The sequence below is a fragment of the Lemur catta genome, chromosome 18 (assembly GCF_020740605.2).
Source record: "Lemur catta isolate mLemCat1 chromosome 18, mLemCat1.pri, whole genome shotgun sequence".
Classification (NCBI taxonomy): Eukaryota; Metazoa; Chordata; class Mammalia; order Primates; family Lemuridae; genus Lemur; species Lemur catta.
Window position 1 is genome coordinate 37510825 of NC_059145.1, and position 13509 is coordinate 37524333.

The following is a 13509-nucleotide window of genomic DNA, read 5'->3' on the forward strand; positions in this document are numbered from 1 at the left end:
CAGGGCTGCCAGGATCCTGGAGGTGCGTGGGGCACAGTGGCTCCTTTCCCACCCCTCCCCTGCCCTGGCCAGTAGCTAAGGGGCAGCCTAGGAAGACCATCAGCAAGCCTACCACCTGCTAAGCCACCCCATGCAAAGCTGGAGCCAGGAAGCAGCTCAATTCAGCACCACCAAGGAGATGGGATAAGCCCTAAGATAATGCAACTAGCAGCAAGGCTGGTCCAGTAGGAGGGCGGGGGGCAAAGGGTCCCAGGAAATCCTGGCCTACCTCCAGGGGAATGGCCTACTAAGGTTGTCAAGAGCCCAGAAGGTGGGGGTGTCCTGATGGCAAGAGACCAACCCCAGCCACCTTGGTTACTGAACAACATCTTTATTTGGGGCTAATCCTAGGATGTAGGCCTGGCCTTTCCAACTCTACCTGCCTGGTCCTTTTCCTCCCCATATCAGCCACTTCTCTAGATACCTCTGCCCAGAACAAAAGCTGGACCAGAACTAGCCCCAGCAAGGAAATGGTGTACCAAGGAGACTGGACAGTGGCCAGACTCATTACCACTTTGGGTAAAGGCAAGCCCACCCAGTATCTGTCCTCAAAACAAGAATACCAGGAAAAAGACACAGGCATGCTAGACCCCTAAGCTCTCCTTTGGGCTGTGAAGCCTCCTGAGTCCCAGCATTGTGAGAAGAGGGCAGCCTGCTTTGAGGCTAAAGCTTCCAGGTATGAGCTGGTCCCAAGGCTGGCCCCAAGGCTGGCCCCACTGCCCCTTCCAGAGAGGTCTCACAGCGCTCTGCTGTCCCTTTTGTGTGAGGCCATACTAAAGAGAGCCACGTCAGGAGCCCTGCCAAGACCTCACTGAGTCTGGGAACTGGACAAGATTGATATCTTCCAGGATCTAGGAAAAAGAAATGGTGTCAGATGGCCCACACCAAACCTAGTCATTGGGTTCAGTAGAAATGGCCAATCCCGGGCCCATAAGCTGCATAACCTGACAGGGACAGCTGCACCATCTGCTAATGCCAGACCCAGAGGGCTGCCCTTTTCCCTCCCATGCCAGCCCACTCAACCCAGAGCTGCCCAAAATAAGGGGGAAAGTAGAGGCAGTGCCCTTCATGTGCACTGGTACTTCCAAGGGAACAGAGCAGTTGCACCTGCCCATTACTAGAGGTTGGGCACTGGGCCTTGTTCACTGTCTTGGGTGCTGCAGGTGTCGACACATCCCATGTGTCCAAATTTGAGCAGCCAGTGCCCAACGCACATTGGGGCAGGCACCAGTCAGGACATGGGCTGATGCAGACAGCCAAGCTAGAGGACAGGACCTATATTTCAGGAGTCAGCAAGATGCTAACCTTCAAAGGTAGGTTCGGGACTGAGAGTTCCCACTTAGAAGTCTTTCAGGAATCTTCCCTCCACCCCCACTCCCAAGCATAATCCTATCAGCTGGTATCTGACAAGGCACTCACCACTTGCCCCCGCCATCGCTGCCTTCCATGCATAAGCTCATAAAATCCAAACAGCCTTGTGCAGTAGGTACTGTTATTAACCCTGTTCCTGAGGCCCAGAGAACCAAGCCACTCAGCAAAGGTCACAGCAAGGCAGTGCTGGAGTCAGAATTTGAACCCAAGCAGACCAGCTCCAGAGTTGCACCATACAACCCAGGGCCACTTGGGAGCCCGAGAAATAGGCCCTAGCTAGGAATGGGTGCACAATGGCTTTCCCCTGCACTGCATCTCCTCACATGGCCCAGGCAACCTGCAGGAGGCTGGGACCAGGCCAGAGGCAGGCAGGGTTCTTAGCCATACAAAGTCCCAGTGGCACAAGGCCCTCAGGCAGGCATGGATGTCAAGTGTGCTACGCAGCTATTAGTGAGTGGGTACTGGGCCTTATCCTTATTTAGTCCCTATAAGAACAAAAACCCTGAGGTAAGGATTCTTTTATCCCCATTTGACAGATGAGGAGACAGACTCAAAGAGACCAAGTGACTCACCCAGAGTCACATGCTGGTAAGCAGTGGAGCCTCGATTCAAACTCAGAAGGGCAAATCCAAAGCCCTCAGCCTCACCTCACCTCCCTCCCAAAGGCAGTTCTAGAGGCGCTCACCCTTCCAGACCTATCCCACACAGTTAACCTGCTGCAAAGCAAAAGCCTGGACTCCACTTGGCAGAAAATAATCATGGGGTAACTGGTGCAGGGGAGAGGCTGGGCCCTCAGAAAATATCAGCCCAGTCCATATTCCCATTGTTCTTGTGGAGGATCCTGGGAATCCTACTCCCTCACCCCTTCCCGGACCTCTGGGAAGTGCCTTCAGGGAGGCCTGAAGGGCCCCATCCCCACACACACTGAGGGGGAAGGCGGAGAATGGCAGAGGCCTACCCCAGAACTCTCACCAGCCTCAGCCCTTACAGACTTGCTGGCCCCAGGCCTTGATTCTCAGTGGACTAAGGGGAAAAGGGGGCTTCAATGGCAGTCTAGCTTACTAAAGGCAGAACCCAAAGTGCCACCAGTTACCCCTCCCACTCCATGCCTGGGGCAAACACCCTCTACTAGGTGGTGGATATAAGCAGCAAATACAGGTCCACCTTGGCCAGGTAAACTGAACTGGCTGCCATGCCCCTCTTGCTTCAGCCAGGCTCCCCACAAGGGCAAGCAGGCAGGCTGCTTAAGCCCCAAACACAACAGTAGAGGTGGGAGTGGCAGCAGCGGGTGAGGCCAGAGGCAGAGGGCCAGGTTGGCAGGCAGGATGGATCCACTGGCCTGGTGACAGTAGCCCTGTTCACAGGCTAGAGCCGGCTGGGATCAGGCAAGGCACTCAGGGTCTTCCCAGCTCCTTCCTTCCCTTCTAACACTGAAGGTTCCCAGAGGGACCAGGCCCACAAGGGGAAGCTAAAGTTACTTTCCAAATCCCCAGCACTCACCCCAAAGGCAGGCATGAGGGCAGAACAGTTTTTCTCACCAGGACCTTTCCTCAGCTATGCAAGGGCAGTGCAGATAGAGTGTATGTGTGAATTAGGGGTGGGGGCACAGATCTGTGACTGACATCCACCTACACCTGACCCATCTCTGAACTCACCTCCCTCCCTCAGGTACCTTGAAGAGGAAACGGCCTGCACTCCATGAATGCTGAGCCCTGGGGCACAGGGCACCTATGGGCCACTGCCAGCGTCTGTCCACTTCCCAATACGTGCTCCCTCCTTCCACCCTCCCTACTCCCAATCATGCCAAGGCCTTCAGAGATGAGGAATGACATGCTTCCTCCTGCCTCACAGGAAGCACTTTCCCAGATCTTGTAGCCTCTTCCCACACAGGACTCCAGGACACAGGGCTAATAGCTCAAGCAGCATCTAATATGAAAGGGTCCACAGCAACTGCCACTATTCTGCATTGGTGGTACCCTTTCTTGTGCCACTTCCTGGACCCACACCCAGCCTAGGTGTGGCTTCTCCAAGGCCTTTCCAAGGCCTCTCCTATGCCCAGCTGAGGTCAAGAAGGGGTTTCGCTAGGGAGCTGTCAGTCCACACCTCATGGAGGTGGGCAGCATCTAGAGCCAGGGGGCACTTCTAACCTGGTTATTCACTGCCTCACTCACACAGCCTGAAACAGCCTCACTTCACTCACAGAGAAGCAGATTCTGACTCCTCTTGTGCCAGGAGCAGTGTGGATGGAACACACAACAGGTCAGCCTATATCCTATCTTTCTGAGGGCCAGAACATGCAGGGCCCCATGCTGCACACTGCTGGTGAAGGCAGCCTAGGGAGCAGAAAACTTGGGTTCTCAGCCTACCCCAGGACCAGGATGAAGCCTCTCCTCTAGGCTCCCATCTGAGAGGTCCTGAGGGTTGGGCCCCTTGGTCCCCACAATACCCAGGCCCAGCACAGAGCCTGGCACAGATCAGGTACTCAAGTATTTGCTGAATGAAAACAGAAAGTGTGAGATCAGTACCTCACTCCTGCTATCCAAACCTTAGTTCCCCCTCCATAATATCAGGAGTGTGGACCAGGAGGCCTCAGGTCTTTACAGACCAGTCTGTGATAACCATAAGCATCTACAGTCTGGGGGTCCATGGTCCTCTAAACCTGTTACAATCTCTGCCAGGCAGAGAATGTACCACCCAACTCCCAGAGTAGGTGGGGACCCAAGTGTCCCTGAGCCATCCCAGGTGCTAGTGTGACCTATCTCTCAATGGGGATACAGGTGTCTTTTGGAATGACCCAGGTCTGGGGAGGGGCAGGATCAGAGGGGCCACCTGGACTTGTTCAGTCATCCTCTGTGCCAGCCAGATGTCTACAGCCAGGCCAAGGGTCTAGGCTTGCTCAGCCTGACCCCTCAGTACATGCTAGTATGGTATGAGTGTTTTTCCCACCCTTTTCTTTGTTGTTGCTAAGCATCTGTTGAGGGCTAGGTGCTGGTGTGAATTGCCTCACCTATATCACTTAACGCTAAGCCTATCTACGAAGCAGTTTATCACTACTCTGCAGATAAGGAAATAGAGGCTTAAAAAGGTTATGTGACATGCCAAGGATCACACAGCAGGACAATGATGGGACAGAATCAGAACCCAGGACCGCCAGCATCATGGCTGCGTTCTCTGACCATGGTTCTCCCAGACCAGCACCCAATACAGACTAGATCCAGCCAACCCTAGACACCCAGGGCCCACCACATAGGTTCCACCACATCTCTTAGAAAGCTACATGGTGGGCTGCCTGGAGGCAGTGGCTAGGCCAGGCCACGGGGAGAGTACCCCATGCTAGGGTTCTTCTATCTCACTCTTCCCTGGACCTGCCTCCAGCATTGACCCCGGGATAACCTGCTGCCTTGGCCCTTTCCCACCCTGGAATTAGCACCTTTGACCCAAGAGGCAATGTGCTGATTCCGGAACAGGCAGACATGCTGATGAGGAAAGAGGCAGCCACAATGACTCTCCTCCCTCCCACTGGGACTTTGCACAGGGCTCCGCCTGGGCAAGGTGTGGAAGGAGGGACAGCGATCAGGGGAGGGCATAGGAGGAAGAGGGGCTTACATAACAGACCCTTGCAGGGGTGGGAGTCAGGTATCTGGTCTAGGAGCTTCCCAAAGCCAGCTAGCTACCTGCTTCATCCCACTCAGGCCCCAGTGCTCCTAACTTCAGTTAGTGCCATCTGCCAGTCATGTGACTACAAAACCTCAGACAATGTCTAATCATGCCTCAACCAGCCGATATCACCGCTCACCTGGCTGGACCCAGCCCAATCTCTTCAATGGCCTTCCTTCCTCATCTCCTTCCCTCCTCCACCCGCTCTTCAGTTAGCTTCCTAAAACAAAGAGGGGAAGCCCACGCAGTGGCTCACGCCTATAATCTTAGCACGCTGGGAGGCCGAGGCAGGAGGATTCCTTGAACTCAGGTGTTCGAAACCAGCCTGAGCAAGAGCGAGACCCCATCTCTACTAAAAATAGAAGAAATTAGCTAGGTAACTAAAAATAGAAAAGACTAGCCAGGCATGGTGGCACATGCCTGTAGTCCCAGCTACTCAGGAGACTCAGGCAGGAGGATCGCTTGAGCCCAGGAGTTTAAGGTTGCTGTGAGCTAGCCCGACACCACAGCACTCTAGCCCAGGCAACAAAGAGAGGCTCTGTCTTAAAAAAACAAAAACAAACAAACAAAAAAAAAACCACACAAAGAGGGCAAATTGTGCCGCACCCTTCCTCCCATCCTCCCAACCTGCTATACCTCCCTACCACCTGGCTCAGCAAACCCTTCCTCAACCCACCTGTCCACTGGCCACACTTCTGTCACCCCATGTTTCCAGGCTCTGCTCTTGCAGTTCTTGCAGGCCTTACTGATGGAGCAAAATTCTAATCACACGAGAAGGCCCAGGTGAAATCCATCTCCTCTCTGAGCCTCCCCAGCAGACTTGTGGCACCCTCCTTGAACCCACAGCTCAAAGTTCAATGGACACTGAGCACAGTGCCTTGTTGGAAAATCATCTGTGTGGGGCTGATGTGCCAACCACACAGAGTTTCCTGAGGGCAAAGCCAGGTCTGATTCATTTCCAGAGTGCAGGAGTGGAGCAGAACCTGGCACAGAGAGGGAATCGGCACACCCTTGTTTCACTTAGTTGAACAAGTGAGGTATGGTCAGCAGACAATGGGTAGGCTATAAGGCTTATACACTTGAGCTCTCCAGGCAAAGAAATCAGAGCTGGGGATTCCAAATGCTTGTTTTGGCATGGCTCGGTATCAGAGGCTGAAGAACCCTTGACAAAGCTGTCAGCCTATCCAGCTGTGGGCAGCACCACCCCATAGCATGGCAGGAGACTACATTGGCAAGCTTTGACTCATCAGATGTCGTAATTACAGCCAGACACCCACAGGGTGTTAGCAATGCGGGGTTAGTCTCTGACACCAGCACCCTGGACATTCTGGGCAGCTCATCCAGCTCTATGTGACCCCCGGCCCTCTACCCACCAGGAAGCTTGAGGTCTAAGGAAACACTGTGTCACTGGGTCAGAGGGCACCAGAATGGCTGAACATGTCGGATTCCAAACCCTAGTCCCTTGAGCTGCCCTCTTAGCCTTTGAAGGCCTACATATACAGCAGGAGAGCTGAGGGGGAAAAAGCACAGAAACAACAAGATGTAAACCCAGAGTGGGCAGAATCTCAATGGTCTGGCCTTAGAGTGCTGGCCCCAAATGGAAATGGAAGAGGGAGGGACGGCAAGAAGAGACAGGAGATCAAAGAACTGGCAGAAGCTAAGGAGTCAGTGGTGTGGTCCACTGCATTCAGAAATCCATGAGTAGCCAAGAGCAAGAGGAAACAGGCCTGGCCAAGTAGAAAGCCAGCAAACCGATGCCTGGAGCAAAAGCCCAGGCTAAACATGGAAGGGGCTTCAAGCTCACAGAGAAGGGGTCTGCAGGGCCAGCCCAAAGATTTTCCTACCCTTTCCTCAGAAACCAAATCTCCCCTCCCCCAACAAGCCCTGGCCCAGGTCCATCCATGGGGTGGAACTCCATAGAGGCTCCTTACCATGTGGGGGTTGTCATAGTAGACAGCGATGGAGCGGAGTTTTGGGGAGATGCTGCAGCTCTCGGTGAAAAGCCGTCCAGTCTCGCCATAGGGGCCCAGGTGGAACTTGTAGGCCACAGTGACGTTGCGGATGGGGGGTGAGCCGGCACTCACTGCCACCCCAGCCAGCAGCCCTGAGTACCCGGCAAAGGCCAGCAGAGTCAGCAGCAGTAACAGAGTGAGGCCCCCAATCAGGCCCAGTAGTAGCAGGTCCGACATGGCTCTGGGCCCCCCACACCCCCAAGGAGCTGCAAAGGAGAGAGAAGGGAGAGGAGGCTGGTAGCCTGCTCTGACCAATGTGCCCACCTGCCCGCCAACCAGTTCTGGCCCAACCTCAGCCCTGCCTTGGGTACTCTGACCCAGGAGGGGGAGGGGCCAGAGGTGTTTACACACAGAGTGACCTAGAAGGGAGCTACAAAGGATGACTGAAGCCACAAGCCTCTTTATTTCTTAATCACAGTTGTAGAAGCTCTCAGAGCAGCTCTGTCAGCTGGCAGCCCTGGTCACACCTGGGGAAACTGAGTCATAGAGGGGCAGAGGAGTGAATCAACCAGCACATACTCCTGGCTCTGGTCAGTCTCCCCCAAGATGGGCCAGACATCAGCCAGCCTACTTTTCCTCCACATTGCCTCTTCCTTCTCACAGCTGAGCCACACTGCCATTCCAGCCTCTCCAAGCCCAATGGACCACTGCCAGAGGGAGAATGGGCAAACACCAACATTCAAACACTTACTAACAAAGAGGAAAACCACGAGAAACAAAACCCACAGGAAAATGTGCCTCAGGAAGAGAATTTCACAGAAATCTCTCCTTTGCTAAGTACATCTGGCCTGCAGAGACCTTGCTATCCAGCAAGCTCACCCATCCAGAACCAGAAGAGACCAGAACAAAACAGCCTGAGTAGCCAGAACAAAGTCCAGCAGTAAGCTTCCCAGACTTGAACCAATGTTAACAAGCTTCATCCGACTTTTCTACCCCATAGAAGACTAGAAACAGCAAGGAGTAGGAGGAAAAGGTCGCTAGACGTGGAAACACACAACAGGGAGAATTAACAGTTACCATAAGAGGCAGAGAAGCTACATATCAGCCGGCCCAGAAACATGACACAGAGGCCAGTACGTGAGCCATTCGAGGCAGACGACCTAGGCCTCTTGGGCAGCTTGGGGTGGAGGCCTAACTCTCTTACATAGAGGGCTTGATCTGAGTTGCCCAGGGAAAAAACAATCACAGCCTAGAGAAGACTGTTTAAAGAGGAACGGAAGCATGCAACCCATTAGGGAAGCATTCCCACTCCAACTATTTAAAATTAATATTTAAAACTGAAAAGGTTTTGAAGCTGAAAAGGCAATGCTGCAGTCCAGTGGAAAACTTAGCTCTATGGAATTATTTGTTCCTTATGGGTTCTGGGTATTTTTATACAGAAAAATTGTCACTAGAATCAATGAGCACACAGCATTTGCCTCACAAAGAAGTAAATTTTTAAACTTTTGGTGTTGGGACAATGAGGTGCCTCCTACTGGTCTTCTCACCCATCTGTGCTCCTCCCCATCAGTATCACTGTCTTTTCTGCATGTGTTCCCTATCCTACTGATCTTGTCTCACTAGTTTCATTCTTGTTTTCTTTGATAATAATGAAGATGATAAATCTTCCATGGAGCACTTACTATATGCCAGGCAGTGTCTAAATGCTGAAACATGACTACTTCGTTAATCCTCAAAACAATCCAACAAGGTAGGTATGGATCAGTATACATGTGGTTGGAGGTTAAGGGACTCATCCAAAGTCACTCAGGTATTAAACAGAGCCACCTGGATAACACAGGCAATGGGAACCCAGGTGGTCTGACTCCATGCTCCCATTTCCACTTTCTCTCTCCTCCCTGGTATCTGGCTTCCAGAAAGGCCCAAGCATTTAATTCATATTGGACACTTCTGAATGCCTGGCTGGAAAACTCTCACCATCTAGGCCAGGACTTGCCTTGGGAGTGACCTACCCTCTCAGCTGCACACTTCCTGTCCCTTCAAGGGAATTTAGTCCCCACTTTTCTCTTTCTCTCACCTTCCAAAATGCTCAGAAAGGGGGGAAAAATGCATCTACAGGCCTTAGAGCTTTGGTCAGCAGGGGAAGGGGGAGGAGCAATGTGAATTTCCCCCATATACCAGAGAACAGGAAGGAGAAGGAGGGGGAGGCTCACCTGAAAAGCCAGGCTCACTTTTAGCAATTCATGGCATCCAGTGTGGCAGGGGCCAAGCGCTCCAATGGTGAGAGCTGAAAGGAACAGTCACCCCAGCCCAAAATAACCATTAAGCCAGGTACCATGTCTTGACTATCCCCTTTTCAGGGAATGCCCTCCAGGGTGTCTACAAGCACCCCCACCCCATCTCAAAGCCCTTGGGGAAATAAGAAGCCAAACCCTGCCTCACAGTGTCAGGGCTCTTCACTAGGGCTCTGCTCAGGCCCCTCTTCCTGGAGGGCTCCAGCCACCACACATGACGCTGACAGTCCCTGCTGCGACCATGGGCAGGCTGTGCCATCTCTCAGGCCTCGGTTTCCCCTCCAATCAGAGGCCCGGTAAGGACGCCTCCAGCCGGGTGCGGCTTCCTGGCGCCGCTCACGTGCGTGGCGGCGAAGGGCTGGGTCCTTAAAGGGCCCCGCCGCGGGCAAAACTTGGGCGCTAGCGGGGAGCGGGAAGACGGGGACTGCGAGGGGCCCGCACGGGGAGGAGGGCCCTCCTCACACTGAGCCCCGCCTATTTACTCAGCCCCTCTCCCTTTGCCCACAACCTCACGGAACTCCACGGATCTCTGTAACTTAGGGACGCTAAAGTTTGCAGCCTGGGCTGCGAGGCGCGGCCTTGGGGAACGGAGGCGGAGTTAACACGCGACACCAGCCTCTGTTCCCCCCCCAGCTCCACAGCCCTGGGGCGTGCCCTGCACCGCCGGCCTAGGCAGCGGGCCGCCCAGGTGGTAGGGGATGACCCAAGGTCGCGTCTCGGCCCGGGCCAACTGTGGGAGAAACAAGATGCAAAGAGCGGCTCCAGGAAGGGGAAGCAGGGAGCCCTGAGGTCGCGCCAGGACGGACAGGAGGGAGGGTCTCAGGCCCACGCCCCGGCGGAGACGCCTCCCCTCTAGCCCAGCCCTCACCTCAGCAGCCGCCCGCCGCGGACGCCAACCCGCGCAGGCGGCTCGGACCGGGTCGTAGAGCCTGCGCGCGCCAAACGCGCACGCTCGCTCCGCCCCCTCGAGCGGCGGGACGTGGCTGTGGCCGTGGGCGCGTGCGCGCGGGGCTCGCATGGCGGAGGCCTGCCCTGCCCCATCTCCATGGCAACGGGAGCGCGCGGATCCCCTGGAACTGACTGGGACCGGACCCACCGTGTACCTTCCGCCTTCAACAAACTACCCGGTTTCCGGTGATTTAGCCACACCCCAGGGCATCTGGGTTAGCCAGAGCCCCCCAGTAACCGCCCGGCCCCAGGCGCTGGGGCGAAGTTAGCCCAGTGGCCTGCAGTAGACGGCCAAAGGGAGCGTTTGCACAGGTTAGGGAGGTACAGCACAGTAGTATCATTCGTGCCACCTTTAGTCCTGCCATTTCCTCTCACTGAGGCTTGGCAACAAACCTGGGAACCAAGTAAGACAAGGCCACTTGCTCCAGTTTTACAGCTGAGGAAGTTGAAGCCCCATCTAGATTCAGGGAAGGAGATGGTGGATTTTACCTGTGGACGGCGCTTCCTGCCTCCACCCACCACCCCCCTTCAGTGAACAAAGGGGTGATCATCCAACATTTACGAGTGAGTACCACTCCCTGCCAGGACAGTTGTAGGAACTGGGACTGCTGAGTGAACAAAAAAATCAAGGCCCCGCCCTCCTGGAGCTGAGTTCTCCGGGAATGTACCCTTCCCAGGCTCCTCCCTCTGTGCCCTGGCTGTGGCTGGGGAAGGCTGGTCTACCCTTCCGGTTTAGCAATAAGCAGGTAACTCCCAGGTCAAGAGTAAGGTCTTTGATGATCGGTCCCATCTTCAGCTCATATTTCTGAGGACCTGCAAACTGTAAAGCACTCTGCTAGGGGTTCAAAGATAAAACTGCCCTCTGAGAGTCCCAGACTCTGGTGGAGGAGGTGGGAAAGGTGACAACTATGCTCATAAACTCAGCTACAAGACAGGCCGGTCAGAGAGGTATCTTGGTGCTCCTGACAAGGACTAGTGTTTGGGAGGGGGATCGTTCTGATGGGGACACCAGGAAGGTGGTGGTGAAAAAAGTCAGCAGCTACGGTTGGTACATCTTGTGGATCCAACTACTGCAAAGAGACAAAGGGCAGGCTGGGCACACAGAGGCCATGGTAATCGTGGCTTCCTTTCCCTCTGCTTCACATTCTTCCTTCCACGGGCAGAGAAGATTGAACCTCATCCACAAGGCCAGTCCTGTCCCAGCCCTCCAGGCAGATTGGCAGAGTAGGGAGCAGGCTCCACAGGCATTCAGGGATGGGCCAGCGCAGGTCACATGTGGTGGCAGTTGTTTTACCTATGAATGTCAGGCACATAACCAAGCCCTCAGGTGCCCCAGGCAGGTGGGCCACACAGTTGGAAGCATTTCCTATGACACAAGGAGGGGCTATGGCACCGGCTCAGAGACAGACAACCCCTGGTCAATTCTGCTTCTCAGAAGCTAATGAGCTTCTCCCAGGAAACCGTTGTCTAGAGTTGCCCATTCCTCATCTTGTCCTCTTGGCTCACTTCCTTTAGTCTAGTTGGGGAACTCCAACGCCCCACGTCAGAGTTCAGAGTGTGCCTTAGGACCCTCCACACCTCTATTGTGAAAGGAGAGACTGCTGGAGACTGGGACTGGGGCTGCAGACCATTAGCCTGTCAGGCTTCATCTCAGGCTGCTTCCAACATTGCAAGCACCACCCTTGGCAGGATCCCTGCAAGGCCTCAGCTGGCCACCATAAGGCAGCAGCCCCCTTTGCAAAGAACTTTCTTCACCCTCCCCCCATCCCCATTGTAACAGATCTGAGATCTGCTCACCCAGCAGTCATCTGCCCCACCCACAGTCCACTCCCAGTTCTCTCAAAAGCACCTATTCTCCTACCAGGAGTCCAGACTCGGCCTTTGTCTCCTCCTGCTTTCCTCTGTTCAAGGAATCCCCATAGAGGCTTTTTAATTCTCCCTTTGCAAATTTCCAGAGAATGTTTCCCCAGGGCTCCTCCCATTAAAGAAATTAAATTTGGGGAGCCGAATTGGACTGTGCCCTCCTTTCCCCATCCCTTCACACTCCAAAGCCCTGGTTAGCTCTCTGTGAGCCAGTGGCTAGATCCCCTAACTCAGATGACAATTAGAGGACACAAATACAGTGTAAGAATACTCTGCAAGCACTGCCACCGGCCACTCACAGACACATCATTTCCCACCCTCTGAAGGTACTGGTGCTATATCCAATCCCAGCCACTCACAGTCTAGTCACGGCTGCCTCTGCAGGACTTGCCATGGCTAAGGACCAACTAGCTTCAACCCACTCTAAGTTAGCTTTGCTGTGTCCCCTAGAGCCTGGAAATGCAGCCCTCTTCAGGTGAGCAAAAGCAGAAAAAGCCTGTCAGCAGTCTTCCTTCTGTTGCCGCCTGTCTCACCCAAGTGCTATCCCAGTGCCCACTATGCTCTAAGTTCTAGTCCTTTCACCACTCCCCAGCCACACAGCTATCCAGACCATTCCTTGATCAAACAACATTGCCTTCTTGAGTTTAAATTTTATTTTACAAAAAGAAATAAAGAAAACTGATAGGCAGTTATACTGACTTACAATTGTTCTGTTTGCTTTTTTAAAAAAGTGACATGAAACACAAGTAAAAATAAATACGTCATAGAAACGGCCAGTTGCCCAGTCTCTGGGGCAGGAGTGCCTGCCCTGCTGAGAGAGGAGGGAAGCCCATGGTCACACCAGCAGTGGGATCACCCAGCTACAGATGCTCCTCAAAGCCAGGCGCAGGTCCCAGGCCTCAGGGCGTCCTGAGGAAAGAAGACGGAAAACCAAAGCCAAATGCCCACCTCATCTCCCCCTACTCTTCCTGGCAGCAGTGTGGCCTTAGTGGTTATCCATTGCGACCCCCTCAACCCACCTGGACCCTCTTCCCCTGACCTCTCTGAAGAGGGTACAAGGAAAAAACCAGTCTTGGGCAGGCTGGAGGGGATTCTTCTGGTGAGTCCCCAGCCCACCCTGAGTAACACAACCAGATAACAGTCATTTTTACACACAGGTACACTCTCTCACTCACACACACACACAGCTGGGCTGAGCTCTCTTCCAGGGAGGGTCCTGGGTCAGGTCACAGTATGAGGTCCCCTCTCTTCTGAATATCATCCCAGTAGTGGTAGCAGAGAGTACCCAAACCTCCCCCAGCCCTCTGTAGTACAGACTTTGCAGCTTGCCAGGCTAACCTTCCCCAATGCACTAGATTACGATATCAAATAGACCTGCAAGAGGG

General features: G+C 54.0%; 1 protein-coding gene across 2 annotated transcripts in view; it reads right to left on the minus strand.

Moving 5' to 3' along the window:
• The window catches only part of TEX264 (testis expressed 264, ER-phagy receptor), a 30888-nt gene extending 20618 nt beyond the window's left edge, over positions 1 to 10270 (minus strand). The window contains exons 1-3 of one of the 2 annotated variants that reach the window (XM_045530102.1): positions 10182 to 10270; positions 9233 to 9306; positions 6999 to 7285 (exon numbers count right to left, since the gene is read on the minus strand). In XM_045530102.1, coding sequence (XP_045386058.1) covers positions 6999 to 7256 — 258 coding nt within the window. In that variant the 5' untranslated portion in view covers positions 7257 to 7285; positions 9233 to 9306; positions 10182 to 10270. Of the gene's footprint in view, positions 1 to 6998; positions 7286 to 9232; positions 9307 to 9461; positions 9728 to 10181 lie in introns of those variants that run through there. The other variant, XM_045530103.1, reaches the window with a different exon arrangement.
• Between the last annotated feature and the right edge of the window lie 3239 nt (positions 10271 to 13509).